Here is a 17176-nt window from a genome sequence, read left to right as displayed (position 1 = left end):
TATAAAATATTAAAATATTAAAATTGCCAGGGAGGTTAGAAAGTTCTAGTTAAGCCAGGCCGGCTAGTTGGAACAGGTGGGTCTTGAGTTTCGTGTGGAAGGAGCAGAGATCGGTCCTTGTCCTGATATCTGGGGGGAGGTCATTCCAAAGGGCTGGGCCCATCACAGAGAAGGCCCTATTCCTGGACGCCGCCCTCTGACACTGCCTGGTGGACGGCACCCGGAGGAGTCCCTCTCTGTGAGAGCGAATTGGTCGCAGGGATGTAGATGGCCAGGAGGAATAGCCTTAAGCAACTTTTACTTCTACATTTCAGTTTAGCAAGAGTATATCAAGATGCTCAAGAAGTATTGCTTGAAATCAACGAAAGAGACTTGGGTAGATTCTGGGAAGAGCTACGAACCATGACCCAGTTTATGGAAACAATGAGGACCAACCCTGAAAAGATTACAGGTAACTGTGGATTCTGTTTTCTTTCTCCCCCCCCCCCTCCCAAATACCAGAGGTTTACATTAAACAGGAGAGAAGACTCCCTTGAGAATTAAAATCATACAGGGTATGTTGATTGCTGGCAACAAAACAAATGGATCCATATCAAAAGGGGAAAAAAGAAAATATGGTACTTTGAATATCTCCAACATATAAACAACCTATGGTTTCTTTTAAGATTTCTAAAAATGCATGGGGATAGAATTAAATTTGGCCTGTTTAAAACCAAACTTCTCCCTCTGTGAGGCTGCCTACAACCACAGTCTCCTCTAGGTTAAGAGATAAAGAGAATCAAAAGCTAAAGAACAGGGCTTGGTCTCAGAATTAAGCAGTACTTTCCATAATGTCAACTTTAATCATGGGGAAATAAATACTGGAATATAGGAATAAGAATTGCTTGGTCCATAATATTTAATTTATGATAGCAATCATTCACCATGGCTACTGGTAAATGATGAAAACGAAAGGATTCTTATCTCCATCACTTTATGTGAGTTTAAGGACATTTCTTTTTCCCCAGTGGTTAAGCAGTGCAGTGTTTTGAATTGTGGTTAAGTTATTCAAAGGAACAAACATAGGGAAACTTCAAATAATCAAGCCACAGCAGGTGCTTCCATTTGATTAATGAGAGATCTACTTTATTTAGCATAATGATTAATCCAGCTTTGGTCATGAGAAACTAATTGGAAGGATTCAGGGCTCCCTACAAGGCAGGATCTAAAGTGACTGCAACTTTCTTTGGGCAAATAAACTGGAGAAAGAGATTCCAAAACTATTTATTCTTAAGTGGCTGAAACCCACCCATACTAGCCCAGTAACCAGAAACAACAAAACACTTGAGCTTTGAAGTTCACAGCACCAGGCCTTTCAAACTTTTGGGTTATCCTTTGAAATCTCAGGGTCTGCATCTTTTGAGCATGCCAACTCTTTTCAGTGTGCAGAAAAATAAATAAGTGTGTTCCAAATGCCAAGCCTCTTGTGTAATGTGCAACACAACTGTCATTTTGCATTCAGATATTGTTCTTGAAGCCTTCAATGCTGCTTGCTGTTAAATGAAGGCAATTCTTTTTGAAGAGTGTTTCCCAAACCTCTGGAATGTTCCATTGCAGATAGTCTTCAACCTGCGACCATAACTGACCCCCAAATTTTGGTTGCTAAGCGAGATGTTTGTTAAATGTTGCCCCATTTGATGAGCTCTCTGGTCACTTAGAAAATCTGCACATTGACAAATTTTCCATCTGTACATTACAAAAGGCCCCACAGCTTGGATCGACACATATGTACACCAATATATTAGGACATCCTAGGTTCTTGGAAAGAACTCAGCGCATATGAAGGTCAATACCAGCTAAACAATACAGAGCTGTGATTTCTCATTGTTATGTATGTAATGCTGGTGTAGGTTGAATCACTTTTTTGTATTTATGGAGTGTTTTTTCAAGTAGAGTTAAAATATTTTCTCATGCATAATTTCACATTCCTCAGACAATTCACAATCCTGTTAGATAGCCCAGTAACATTAACCTCATCTTCCATGAAGGTAGGAATGGGCTGAGGAGCAAGTGAATTTGTGTGACTTTGTGGTTTGCTTAAAAATACATTTTGCTGTACCAACACTTAACATCTTTCTTACTATTTTTTCACTTAGGAAGAGGAATACGAATCCAGGATATCTTAAAAGAGGGAGAGAATTTAACCAAGTTTCTGCTTGAAGATGCAGGCCTTCCTGATACTGTAGTCTACCACCTAATTAATGCCGTAGTGCGACCTGAACAAGTGAGTTGATGAGCTTCTGAAAAATGGGAAGCTTTTGTGTTATGTGGGTTCAGATAGTTACAGCTTTTTCCCACTGTTTGTGTCCAACAATATTTTTGCTAATAAATAGAACTTAAAGCATAATACTGTAATAGAAAGCAAAATTAGGCAACAATCTAATTCATTGAATACCACCTGCTTTAAGTGAGGAACATGGGACACGGTGGCTCATTGGCTAAGATGCTAAGTTTGTCGATCAGAAAGGTCGGCAGTTCGGCGGTTCGAATTCCTAAGTGCTGTGTAACAAACTCCTAGTGCCATGTAACTTGTCCCAGCTTCTGCCAACCTAACAGTTTGAAAGCATGTAAAAATGCAAAATAGGAACCACCTTTGGTGGGAAGGTAGCAGTGTTCCATGCGCCTTCGGCATTTAATCATGCTGACCACATGACCACAGAGATGTCTTCAGACAGCTTTGAAACGGAGATGAGCACTGCCCCCTAGAGTCGGGAACAACTATCACATATGTGCAAGGGGAACCTTTGCCTTTAAGTGAGCAACACAGAGAGAAATTGTTTTAGCCACACCTTGGCTATGAGTTGTTCAGGACAAATATAAGACAATCATAATAAAAGGTAGGATGCTTTGAAACCTGCTTCAGTCTGTAATTTTGCATCCGGATTTCTGGTCAGTCTTTAGTGACATTTTGTTGGGGAGAAGCCAGGGCCAGCAATGATTCTACTCCCTCTCCTTTTAATTTGTTTTCTTTAATGGATGAAGGTGGATTGAAGGCAAAGCAACGAAACAGGGTTTTCTGCCCATTTTTCCCCCATGAGTTAGGAGGTTCTGAGAAGTTTGCTTTCACAGATGCATTGAAGCTACTGGAAACTTTTAACGTTTCCGTTTTGTTTTGTGGAAATATATTTTTCCACAAAAATTTCTGGCATGCTGCTGTTTTTCAACTGTGAATGCAAGCAGAACCAGATCATTCCTTAAATAGAAGGCAGAAGCACTAGGGCAGAAGCACTCCAATCACTACATGCCTATTGACTGTCCATTCTTAGAGGTAACATGGTTTTGTCTGCAAAAACTGAGAGGAACTCTAGGGTGGCAGGAAAGAAAAGATATATAAAACACTAACTTTGGGATCTAGTCTTCTGGATTTTTGAAATCCAGGGTTGTGTCAATCTTGTGAGATAGACCGGACAGGAAGCATGCCCAGATGAACTAGTTCTACTTTATTAATAGAATCTTGGAAGTTAGAAGGTACATTTCTTCCAGTTACCTTTACGAACCAAGAAACTAGGGAGCAGAAATGGTAATCAGCAAGTTCTGACCAGTACTGGAGAGCGGAAATTTTGAGTAGTTCAGAGAACCGATAAATACTACTTCTGACTGGCCGCGCCCCATCTATTCTCTGCCTCCTAAGTCCCAGCTGATTGGGAGGGAATGGAGATTTTACAGTATCCTTCCCCTGCCATGCCCACAAAGCCACACCCACAAAGCCATGCCACACCCACCAAGGGACGCCCAGAGAATCGGTAGTAAAAAAAAATTAATCCCACCACTGCTAGGGAGGTTCCCTTTTGAGATGTTTGCTATGCCCACATTCCTGCTGTGGGTTAAGTTGTCCCCTATCCAACCATTACCCTGGCTGTGGCTTTTCCCCCTGTCTCCCAAGGTCATTCCCACATACTATTACATCATGGCCCAGACATTCCTTTCCCTTGGAGAACAAAGTTATGTGTGTGTTGAAAGGTCTCATAAACCAGTTGTTGGCATTTGGTATGATGGAAGAGCTAACCAGATGGACAATTGAATGGGAAAGGAGGCACTATCGTGTCTTTCAGCTCATGCAGTAAAACGCCTTGATCTGGCCCTGAATGGATCCCAAATTTTTCAGTAGCAGAAATGCTAGAATTCACAATCACCACTCTTCATGTCAGCAGGGCAGAGGTGAAAGGGCATTGCTGGGGCATTGTCTCAGGTGAATTGATTGGGCCCTTGAAAGATAGATCTCCTGTCTTGAATTCACACCAAACAATGGCTATTTTGTTTTCTTCTTTTTAATTCTTTTACTAGAGAATTGCAGCCCCTGGTTATTCTGCACTCATCTTCTCCTCATAGCTGACTTGCGTGTGACTCAGGCATTGGCTCTTGTGTGGCTGGGGAACTGGGAAAGGAATGTGGTCCAAATAATTGAGGTCTGCTGAAACAGATCTGTGGAACTAAAGCCTTTCTTGACTGAGGAGAAGAGAAAGACACTGGCTGAATGGCACAATTCCTCTTTATATATTTTTTCTTTTCTGCTGTTGTTATATAATGCTCAGAAGTGGGAAGTGCGTGTGGTTATTTATGGCCAGCAGGAGATGGAATTAATGAGCCTGCCTTTCACTCTGTTAGTTATTTTTTTCCCCAAATTGTAGGTGGTTTGTGTGACTTTTGTTGAACTGTTCAGCTGATTGGATTCTGGCTGGTGCTGTAGGAAACTCCCTAGCAGCTCTTTTATTTGTGTGGAAGGCAGCCGGGGGGGGGTGGGGGGAGTTCTGTGTAACATGAATGTTTAGTAGTAGCCTATGCCAGCCTAAACTAGTCCAGTAAATAACATTTGATTTCTCATTTTAAACAAATAATACAGGTAGGTTCATGGCTAACTCACCTTGAAAAAAATACCCGTTTGAGTTCCTCTGATCATCTTTAAATATATTTTGAAAACCTTTGATGAAACAGTGATGGATGTAAGACAGTTTCACTGAAATCCTATCTCCCTCTTATGAAGAACTTCGTCTCAGTTAACCTTAAAGAAACCTATTTAAGTGCTGTGCTATATCAGAATCTGAATACAGGTCAGTCCTCCACTTACAACAGTTCAGTTAGTGACTGTTCAAACTTACAACAGCACTGAAAAAAGTGACATGATTGTTTTTCATGGTTATGACCTTTGCAGCCTCCCCATGATCTTGTGATCAAAATTTGGATGCTTGGCAACTGATTCATATTTATGACCATTACTGTGTGTTCCAAGGTCATGTGATCTCATTTTGCAACTTTCTGACAAGCAAAGTTAATGGGGAAGTTAGATTCACTTAACAACTGGGTTACTAACTACCGTATTTTTTGGACTATAAGACGCACCATGATTTTGAAGAGGTAAATTTTTAAAAAAGTTTTTGCGCTCTGCAGGCCTCCCGCACTCTTTGCACGCCTCGTTTGTTGCAAAAAAAGGGGGGGGGGAGTATGCAGAGCTTTTGGAGCTTGTAAAGTGCTCCTGAGGGTTGAGGGAGGGGGCAAAAAGGCCCTTTTTTTGCTCATTTCTGCCCTCCCCAGCCCCCAGGAGCACTTTGCAAGTCTCCCAAAGCCTCTGCACATCCATTTTTTTGCAAAGGGAGCTGGGTAGGCCAAAAATGCTGTATTTAGTGTATAAGACGGACCCAGATTTTGACCCTCTTTTGGGGAGGGGGAAAGGTGTGCTTTATACTCCGAAAAATACGGTAATCAACTGTAGTGATTCACTTAACAATTGGGGCAAGAAAGGTTGTAAAATGGGGCAAAACTCACTTAAGAAATGTCTGACTTAACAACAGATATTTTGGGCTCAAACGGTCGTAAGTCAAGGACTAACTGTAGAGAAAAGAGTGTTTATCAGTTCTTGTTAGAATAAATTCCCACATCTGCTATTAAAACAGATTATAGATCAGGATAAACAATATCTTCCACAACATTGGCACTGCTACAGAGAAACTGCACTAAGCAGTGCCTTAACCCTCCAAACCTTCCCAAAATACAGCAGTTCCTTCCTGCTAGATCTAATAATTGATTAGGCGAATTCTGGTAGGAATAGATGATGCTCATATTGGGATATGGCTGGACAAAAACTTTTCTTTGTGATTTCTGACTCTGGGTTCCCTGTTGTATGAAAGGGTATTTCTCTTTATGCATTCTAAAGTATCAAACTTATTTGATGCACCGATTATTTTTTCAACTGACTGGCATATACTGAGATTGCATCTGGGAACATGTATGCATTGCAACTCTCTTTCTGCTTGAAAAATAGTATCTTATTGTGGACTGTTAAGCCAAAGTGCACGGCTCTTCCACAGAGCACACTTTGGCCTTGTCATGGGACGTTCTGATGCTTCTTTGCCATGGCTAATAATATATCCTGTTTCCTCTTCCAATGTCATTCTAAGGAAACTATGAAAAAGAATGGATAGTCCCAGCAATGCTGTTTACAAGAGTTTCAGTCTTCTGTAAAGAACTGCACGCCACTGAAGGGCTGACCTCGTAAGCACCCTGGGAGCTCAGGAAATGACACACACTCACACATAAAAGCTCAACCTAATCTGGAGGCCAACTAACTGAGAAAATATTTTGTTTCTCTTCTCAAAAGTGCTTGCTGAACAATGGCACGCCGATAAAATTACTGGAATTTATTTCCCAACTGCTGCTTTCAGGTTACAAGAGAGATAACGGAGCTGTTTCTGACTCATAGGAAATCTGGGCTGCAAAGAAAACCAGATGGGTAGTTTAAGAAGAACATTTTTGAATTGGGGCTTCATTTAAAGTTCTATTGTAGAAATGACATTTAATGACTAGTAATCTCTTTCAGCAAATCAATATTAATACTCTTTTTCACGAAGGCCTTTTAACATTAAATGCTCTATTGGCCCTGGTTCCATAAAGAATGTCCATAGAATAGTATTTAGACTGATGCTTTTATTTCCACTTTTGTACCAGAAAATATTTTGAAATATACCACAACATCTACAAATCACAAAACAGAAATTCTCAAGATAACCTAGTAATTCTACCACTGCTTGAACATATCCTGCCATATTGTGCCAGTATTTTCTTGGCAGCGGTATGGATTGTGATTCCTTACTTCTTCTGGGAAGTATTTTAGACATCCTAGTCCAGTCTACTGCCCTAGGATTTCCGGGTTGTCTCCCATCCAACTAATAAAAGGATCTTTTCCTAGTTTCAACTTCATTTCTTGATAGGAATCTAAAATACTTGCCTGCAAGACAACTGTGGCAGTTACACAGGTTACTATTCTAGCTTCTGGTGGTAACTGCATTAGTCACTTTTCTTTAAAGCATCTGTTTCTACTGACAAGATTGTCAAGTTTTATTTCTTTATCAGAAGTGAAAATAATATCAGTATTATTCTGCCACATAGTCTATATTCTTGTAGAAATGTGACATAGGATACAATCTTCGTTTCATATAAGGTTAAAAATGAACAGCATTGGACAGGATTCCATTTTTCCCATTCTTAAATTGCATGATGATTTTACCAACTGCTCCCACATAGGGAGGTGAATCTGGGTCAGTTAGAGCAATAAACTACCAGTAAAGTGTTATCTACTTCAAGATGAGAGAAAAAGATATTCTAAGGTACAGGTAGTTCTCAGTTTAAGAACACATTCTGTTCCCAAGTTCTGTCCTTAAGTCAAATTTGTAGGGAACTGGTTATTGTAGTACTGTGTAATGAACTTGAATCACTATGTATTTAACTTGATTTTGCTATAAAAGCTTTGTTCTTAATTATGGGTTGTTCTCTCTATCTATCTATCCATCCATCCATCCATCCATCCATCCATCCATCCATCCATCCAATCTATTCATCTAATCTATTCATCTATCTGTCTGTCTGCCCATCCATCCATCCGTTCTGTCTGTCTGTCTGTCTGTCTGTCTGTCTGTCCGTCCATCCATCCATCCATCCATCCATCCATCTATCTATCTATCTATCTCTCTCTCTCTATCCATCCATCCATCCATCCATCTATTAAATTTCCATAGCCACCCAGTCAAAGACTCTGGGCAGCTTACAATTAAACAAATACATTACAATCAAAATACTAAAAGCATTTTAAAAGAATAACAACAATGGAAACATCCAAACTAAATATACATAGCCAGGATATTTGGTCAGTTAGCAATACAGCCAGGAAACTGTGTCCTTAACACATTCAGCACCCCAGGCTCAGGAATATAGCCAGGAGTTATGACCTTAAGAAAGGCTAACAGAATTGAACTATTCTAATCTCTCAAGAGAGGATGTTCCATAGAGCAGGGGCCACTGCAGAAAAAGCCCATCTTTTAGCCCCTGCCAACCGATACTCTTTGGCTGACAGGATCTGCAACATGACCAATCTGCTAGATGTGATTGGACAGACAGAGATTCTTGGAAAAAGGCAATCCCTCAGGTAAAATGTTAAACATTGTATCTTGATTGGACTCCTCTCACCTGCGTGTGCTGCAGTTTGTGACCATGTACCAGCCAACACAACCTTCTCATCTTTCCAAGCTCTTTTTTTATGTATTTTAAAATATTGCGTTGACTTTTTAAAAATGGGAAGCTAGCATGTTGCAAAAGAACACATTGTCCTCCAATATAACATGCATTTCCAACAATGCCTCTGCGCTCCCTAGGCATTCTTAGATGATACCATAATAAAACGATGGGTGACTACGATTTGTGTTTTGTCCACAGTTTGCCTTTGGTGTCCCAAACTTGACTTTGAAAGATATAGCTTGCAGCCAGAACTTACTGAATCGCTTTATTATCTTCCGGAGTTCAAGTGGCTTTCAGGCTGTGCATAGTGCAATGTGTGCCCTTTCCCAGGAGAACTTGCAAAAAGTTGAAGACTCCTTATATGCAAATGTGGACTTCTTTAAGCTTTTCCATTTGGTAAGTTCCAGCCAAAGGCTTTATCTTTTTACTAATGGGAATGACAGTGGGGTGTGGTTCTTTTGTTTAAACCAAGTTCAACAAAGTAAATTTTTCATAGATGATGAAATAAAATAAATAAAGTAATGATATAGCTATTGTGTGACAGGGTCAGAGGCATAATCAGGACCTATAGAATCCTGGCAGCCATGTCAGAGAAACATCAATTGAAGCACAAAGGAAAAAAATGAGATTAGAGGACTATATTCCATTCCATCACTCACAAAGAAATAAATTGAATCTACCTACTATATTTCAGCCAAAAGGGAAAGGGCTTTGGGAAGCTGGTGGTATTGTGCCACTCATGGCAACTTTTTCTCTTTATATTAATAGTGAACATTTCTCTGAATTTGGAACCTTGCATTGCCAGAAAGGCTATGTAACAGAGGCATAGATGTGGAATCCCAAAGTTTACTGATGTTTAAAAACATGTTTAGGGAAATATGCTGTCATAACTACCTAAAACACTCCTTAGTTGCATTTGTTATAAGTTCTGTGGTGTATGTATGATTTAATCTTATAAATACAATTTAAACAGCCTAAGCTGCATCTTCATTCATGGTACTTTTTAACCCAATACTCTAATGAGTAGAATAAAGGAAATATTTTGTACAGGAAGCTTAAAGGCTTATCTCAACAACAGCATATGTTCCTTAAAAAAAGAAGAAGGCAAGGAAAGAGGTGGGATAATCACTGCAAAATCCATATTTTTTCCTTTGTTTTGACATAGATGAGGGCAAAAACTTTCCTCAAACAGATATTTTGGCTGGCAGTGGATGATGGAAGTATCCTGAGAATACTAGGATAAGGGAGTCCAGAGGACTAAATTAGATGCATTGTGATTCACTTGATGCATTAGACTCATTTCTTCCCATAAAGTGATAGACGTTTTACTCTAAGGGGTGTTTGAAAGACATATAAAGCCTTCTTCTCACATATCTTTCCTCTCCATCCCAATATCTCCAAAATTTCTTCTTCCTTTCCACTCCAACATTCAAAGTATTTTGACTGAGTACTCTGGACATGCAGGATTTCTAATTATTTTAATAAAGGCATGGCTGCCTTCTTCATTTTCAAGCATTCCGGAAATGTCTGACTTCACCTTTTGAATCTAGGTTGGCAAGCGGTTTTGAGAATTGGTCCAACACATTTGGATGGCCCCAAACTGGAAAGGGCTGCAATATGGAATAGCTCAAAGATCATTTAGGATGGAGAAACATAAAAGTTTCTTAAACCATTCCAGAAAAGAAATGCCTAAAAATCCTCCACTGTAATTTGAGTTTGTTCAACATACTAAACTTTAAATTTGGATCAACAAAATATAATTCCTATGTTTCCTTAATATTCTCAATCCAAGAAAATAAATTGGTTAGTCTCACAGCATGCTGAACCACAAACTATCTAATCACTTTAGCCCAGGGGTGTCAAACCCATGGCCTGCAGGACAGATGTGTCATGCGCTGCCCACGCTCACGCCCAGTTTAGTCAAGGGGGGGGAAAGTCACGATACATCAAATGATGATGCTGTGCCGACGTGAGTTTGACACTCCTGCTCTAGCCCAATCTAAGATGTTGTATAAATACAGAGTTGTATAACACTGGTTTGCCCCAAAGGGGGACTTCAATTCTTCAAGTTATTGGGGAGAAATAAATTGGATAAAGTGTTCTGGATGATTTTGAGAATGGATTTCATTTGCTTATTCCTGATCTAGTTCCTCTGCCTTTTTGGTTTTTATTAAAGGAATACTTCTACAGGTACATGCAGAAAAAGCAGCTGCATTCATCACTTTAAGTTACACTTAGATTACCCCACACCTACACCTGATAAATTACTCATAGCTGATGTGGATTTTCCCCCCTCCCTCCTTCCTTCACAAATCAGAGCAAAATAAGTGGAAGGAATGTATGAAATATGTTGAAGAGATGGACATTAAAAAATAAAACACAGGATACAAAGGGAAAAGGAAAGTTACATCATTGGAACAGATGGATCGATGGATTAGAGTCCATGTGGTTTGGGGGTCAAAAAGAGAAGCAATTTGTAGTCAAAAAGATAATGAGATGTGTTGTGGGTAAATTGGAGAATTTCTAACACATCTTCTCCTTGGAAAAAAAAAGATTAAATTAAAGATGCCAGGAGTGAAGGGGGGAAGATTTGGAGCATGAGTCAAATGGTGGATGCTACATGAGATATTCATTAGAGAATAAGAGAGTTTTGTCTGGCAGAGAAAATAAGAGCTGAAGGAGGCAAGGGACCATTTATACTTGTCAGAGTCAGCACATTCTTTAGATTTCTTCCAGGAGGGTACCACAGACTAGTACCAGGAATGGATAATGTGGGCAGAGGCAATAAGCCAAGCTTGCTCTGTCAAGGTGCAATGAAGGAGAAGGAGGAAAAGGGCCTACAAGAGGCCCCCTGCAGTATTCCAGGATATATTTGAATCAGCTTTTGCCTTTAGGTTAACCCCATGTTTGGAAACTTTCCAGAGTGAGTCTCACACTCTCTCTATTCTTCTATTGTATTGAAAGTTCAGATGGAGTACCCTAAATGCCCCAGGGCACTTTCGGTTGCAGGCCCTTCTACTGTATACAATTGGTGCGAAACGCCAACATGCCTTTTCCCTAAAGCTGTCATTTTGTTAGGTTTCTGACAGCTGAAGCATTTTTGGTGCAGGAGAAGCCTTTCTTGGCTTTCATGTCAGCTTGCTGTCAGGATGGAATGATGCCCTTAGAGGCACTTAGCTCCTCCAGAGGCCTTTTGACCTGCAATCCAATTGAAAGTTGCTGCATTTTACAACTTTGCCTTAGGAAATGAAATCTGAATTGAAAAAAGATCTTTGCTAAAAGCAGGGAGAGGGAGAGGGAGAGGGAGAGGGAGAGGGAGAGGGAGAGGGAGAGGGAGAGAGAGAGAGAGAGAGAGAGAGAGAGAGAGAGAGAGAGAGAGAGAGAGAGAGAATCTGTCCATTTACGAAAAAAATTGTGGGGTTCTCCTGAACATGCTTGAAGAGCAGGTGGCAGGCTTGGCTAGGATGGCCTTTGCAAAGCTCTATGTTGTGGGGCAATTTATCCCATTCCTAGACTGGGAAGCAGTGCTTAAGGTCATCTTGCCTTGTTTACCTCCCTGGTTGGACTTGAGTACTGCAAAGAGCTTTACACGGGGCTGACTTTGAAGAGTGTTCACAATCTTCAATTGGTGCAAAATACACTGTTGTTCGGTACATGTAACACCTCTGCTTCATGAGGTGTTTTGGCTGCCACTCTGTTTCTAGGTTCAGTGTGTGGTGCTGGCAGTTTCCTTTAAAGCCATTCATGGATTGGGGCCATGTTACTTGAAAGGATCATCTCTCCCCAACTGTATGTGTCCATCCTGTTAAGATCCAGCAGGAGAGGCATGATCTGGAACCCATCCATGAGAGGCTGTCATATTGCAGGACCCAGGAAAACAGCCTTTCCTGTTGTGATGCCTGCCTTCTGACACGACATTTCCCCAACATTCAGAACTGGTGAGATTTAGTAAGGATTTGATTTTGTCATTGAGCCTGAAGCCTGGATGTAGCTTCAAACTGTTGCTAGATCACCAGTCATAAGATGAGGACTATCTGATCTTGTTTTTTTAGAATCATTAGCAGACCAAAGTCATGTCTTTTGGTTTAAGGCTTTCATTCTGTCCTAAATTCTTAACAACAAATGTAAGTCTGCTCTGCTGGAAAATCCATGTATTATAAGCCTGCTACAGTTACTCCAAAATGAGCTCTGCATTGGTTTCCTATCCTTACTATTCATATTGTACAGCAGCTGTCCACAAATTGATAACTTCTTAGATGTATTTAGTTTTCAAACTCTGTTTCCCTGGCCTTCACCGTCAATGGTTGCATTGACTGACAGCTATTAAAGTGAAGGGAATGTCAGGAAGTATGCAAAAACTGCATGTAAAAGCAATGAAAAGAAAGAGCTCCATTAGCCTGGAGCTCTTAGGGAAAAGCAGGGAACACAAGGTATGGAGACTTCTAGTTTATGGCCAACTGGCCTCCAGGTACAGATAACCTCCTTCTCTGTTTTGGTTTCCACATATGTTGAACTTCAACGTTCATAACCAGACTAGAAATCTCATCTACTGTGTCTGTAATATGAATTTTGCATAAGGATGCTTTAAAGCAGTGCCCCCCCCCAACCTTTTGGGCACCAGGGAACGGTTCCATGGAGAAAGGGTTTTCCGTGGACTGGAGGGGTTGTGATTTTGCATGCTGCCTGCATCCCGCAGGTGGGGCTTCATTTGTTTGTGTGGCCCAGTTGCTGGCATGCTACGAACCAGCGTCAGTCCATGGAGCGGGGGTTGGGGACCTCTGTTTTAAGGCTTTTGGCTATATTTTATAAAGCAATAAAAAGATTAAGATCAAGACTAAGGAGGAAATTGATGTTAATTGGAGGATCTTGCCCTAAATAGCACATGTTTTGTCATGGTCTTTTCTTCTTTCCTTATAATATAAAGCATCCGTTTTATCAGTGCTTAATAGCGTTGTGTGCTACAACATTTCCTTTTTATCAGTAAAGGCCAATGATGTGCAACGTCCCTTAATATTTTTGGCTTAATGTTCCATGTGGGGAATTTTTAAACTATTTTCACTTCATTTATCAGTGACAATGCAAACCCAGGCATGTGGACTCAGAAATAAGACTCAGCTGATGACACATGAGGTTGCAGACCTAGAATGGTACCTCACTTATAATATGAGTTTTAATAAATATATATTTATTACAGGTAGTCCTTGACTTACATCCGTTCATTTAGTGACCGTTCAAAGTTACATGCTCATTTTTCACACTTATGACCGCTAAGGCATTCCCCAGGGTCAGGTGATCAAAATTCAGACACCTGGCAACTGGCTCACTTTTATGACAGTTGCAGTGTTGCGTCATCCTGTGATCCCCTTTTGCAACCTTCTGACAAGCCAAGTCCATGGAGAAGCCGTGTTGACTTAACCACCATGTTACTAACTTACCAAGCACAGTGATTCACTTAACAATTTTGGCAAGCAATGTCATAAAATGGGGTGAAATTCACTTAACAAATGTCTCCCGTAGCAACAAAAATGGGCTCAATTGTGGTCGTAAGTCAAGGACTACCTGTATTTGACTTTTCTGGGCAGAAGAATGGGCAAACCCCAAGGGCTGTTAAAAGCTGAAAATGCAAATCCAATGAAAAATCTGATCCAGCTAATCTGGATTCTAAAGGATGGCTAAATATTTTAACTAATCCAAATCACGGGTGGAAAGTTATGGTAGCACAAGGAAGTGAATAGGCAGCAATGCAGTATGGCTTAGATAATTTTATTTAAATCCCTTGTTTGCATTGTAAAATTACTCACATTACAATTTCCTTGTTTCACTGGACTGTCTCATAAGTGACAGACAGACCATGAACAAGAAAGGCCTGTCCTGTAATCTGTGGTATGTGTGTTATCCCACTGAGTGAAGTTTTCTGAAATAATTTCGACAAGCCAGGAGGATGATACCTAAACGGTAAAGGGAGTGAATCATCTTCATACTTGAATTATATGTTTCCCACAGTTTGAAGCGCAGCCCATGCATTCCAGCTTGTCTTGTACATTTCAGCTCACCATCTAGGAAAGAAAACTGCATTCTTTCGGAGTTCTACAAACGCTTGGTCATCAGCAAAGTTGTTTCAAGCCCTTTGTGTTACACCAGGACATTATTATTTTACATAAAAAGGATAGCTGTGTGGGTAGACTGTGTAAAGAAGTATACTGTTGTGGTTTATAGTGTCAACAAATGTTGAGAGTACCATGTCACAGAATGTTACCTGAAGCCTTGTATGCTTTTAGGTGTTGTACAGTTTTCTAAGGATGACTTAGAAAATACAACTCATGAAAAGCTATGATATCACATTATCTCCTTAAACAGGATAAATTATTCCTAGGGATTCTGTGTTTGGAATTGAGAGACTGGTGTGATTAGTTCAGAAGGAATATATTGAAAGAGCCCTCAAAGTCTTTTCTTGCATGCGGAAGATAACCTAGTTAAGGTATTGTTTGATCCCTATTCTAGAGTTTTCATTCAAGCAACCCTGTTAGCTTTAAGCTACTAACCCAAGATAGCTTTATTTTCCTCTAATACAAGATTTGGTTCTGTCTAAACCATCCAAAAACAATTAAGATTTCACGATACATCCTACCTACAACATGTACACTATAGCTGCTCATCAAAATATTCTCTTTTGGAGTAAGCAATGTTATGCAAGGGTAGCAAAGGAGAAATAAAAAACATGCCCAAAAAATTGAAGTCCTGAGAGAAGAGGAGGGGAGAAGGAAACAGTTAAATCTAATTCCAACTGAGTCAAAAGTGGTTTCAGTATAGCACTTCATGTATTGCCTTTTGTTTTTAGTCCTCTCTACTCCCTCTTCTGAAGGATCTCAGCAACTTCATTCAATGAACTTTCTTGATCTTCACCTTCCTTTTGACATATTCATTCTTCTTTTGTATATGCAATGTGATCAACATTCATTCTCTCTATATAACCTCAGTGACCTCCCCTAGTATTGGTTACACACTTTGTATTCAATCAACATTCGTCACCCATTCATCCTTGACTACATCTCTTCTTTTTGGAAATACTTCTTCCTACCATATTCAACATGCACTTATATTTCCTCTGAAATATAATACCCAATACTCATTCCATTCAACAAAGATGATAGATGCATAGCTTTATACCCAGCTATTTTAAATACTCCTGCCGTTAACTAGATTTGAACTGGTTTTACAATCCCATCACTCCAAAGCTGGAATCATTAAACTTGGAAGCAAACATCCATGGTCTATCATGAGTGAAGTTCTGTTAATGACTCATCAGTGTGTCTGTCTTTCCATTGCAGCTTCCCACTGTTTGGGACAATAATGCACAAGGTGCTGACCTAGTGCTCTGGGGACGAATATTTTCTAATATATCTCAAGCAGTACAAAAAGTAAGTGAGCATGGTTTAAAATTTTCAATATTGTACTCCAATTTCTCTAGAAGGTGTCTGGTTGGAGACAATTGTGTTGGATACAATCTAGTCATTAGAGTAAAAGGGCTTATTCAAGACCAATATAGAAGCTACCTATTACCTAGGTCTGGCCATGCTATTCTGGCCCTGGAGACAGAAATTATTGTACATTTTTTTCTAAGATTAAAATTACTAAAATAACAGTGTGGCAATGCTTGTGTTTTCTTCTAATGATACCCTGTTATCTGCTACTTCACTCAGGCAAAATCTTCTAGCTCTCCCCACCCATTAAATTGCCTCATTAAATTGAGGCAATTTAAAATCTATCATCATTACTAGTTTTTGGCACAGCAATAATTGGGTAATTCCAGAAAACACAGTCAGATGTTTTTGCCTAATGGCAGAGTCAGTGGAAGTAGAGGACCATAAGAATACCATGTTTTATTTATTTATTCTTCTTTTTAGCCACGGACCAAGAAAGGGGCAGGTTTCCTTACCTATATTTACAGTAGTGTTCTTTGATCCATAGAGGCTGGAGGGGTTCTTAATTTAAAAACCATTATTAAGATCCTTTTTTCGTGCCAGTTAATTCACAGGCCAAGCTCTCAGGTGCTTTTGTCAACAGTCCAACCACTTCTTCAAGAAGAAGAGCCAGCATCCTTACCGCAGTTGCTGAGTATTTTATCCAACCTGTTCTGTGGTTACCCAGAGGGAGGTGGATCTAGAATACTCTCTCTAAACTGGTATGAAGATAACAATTACAAGGCCTTCCTTGGCATTGATGCTAAAGAAAAGGAATCCGTTTATTTTTACGACAACTCAACCAGTAAGTCTCCCGTTTGGATTGTGACTTCATGTGAGAATGATGGATTGCTGTAGACAGTGATAGTGTCCTTACCCCATTAATCATTTGGGCTGTTTGGCCTGAACAATTAGTGTTTCATCTGAGTTAAGGCAAAAAGCAGCTGCAATCATTAAGGGAGGGATCTGATAACTGTGTATCTTTGCTGGCAGTGCAAGGATGCTGTCTTCTTTGAGACTGGTAGTATTTTGAGAACTACCAGGTGCTTCAAAGAGAGCTACCAAAGACTTAGATGTGGGCAGTGGTAGAACTTTCAGCCACTAAAAAAAGATTTCCAGAAAATTCTTTTGTTAAAAAAATGTTTGATCTAAAAAGCTCATGCCTATGTTTAAAT

At 39.9% G+C, this 17176-nt stretch overlaps 1 protein-coding gene across 1 annotated transcript in view; it reads left to right on the top strand.

The window, feature by feature from the left end:
• Nucleotides 1-17176, top strand: part of ABCA4 (ATP binding cassette subfamily A member 4) — a gene marked incomplete at its 5' end in the record, with an annotated part of 130766 nt that overhangs the window by 13025 nt on the left and 100565 nt on the right. The window contains 5 exons of the mRNA XM_081946038.1: nucleotides 315-451; nucleotides 2136-2263; nucleotides 8740-8937; nucleotides 15870-15959; nucleotides 16566-16806. Of these exons, the coding sequence (XP_081802164.1) occupies nucleotides 315-451; nucleotides 2136-2263; nucleotides 8740-8937; nucleotides 15870-15959; nucleotides 16566-16806 (794 nt within the window). The remainder of the gene's footprint in view (nucleotides 1-314; nucleotides 452-2135; nucleotides 2264-8739; nucleotides 8938-15869; nucleotides 15960-16565; nucleotides 16807-17176) is intronic.

The sequence above is a fragment of the Natrix helvetica genome (assembly GCF_964273705.1).
Source record: "Natrix helvetica genome assembly, chromosome: 3".
In the NCBI taxonomy this organism is placed as follows: Eukaryota; Metazoa; Chordata; class Lepidosauria; order Squamata; family Natricidae; genus Natrix; species Natrix helvetica.
Note: the sequence above shows the minus strand (reverse complement) of the source record. Positions and strands in the feature narration are given on the sequence as shown.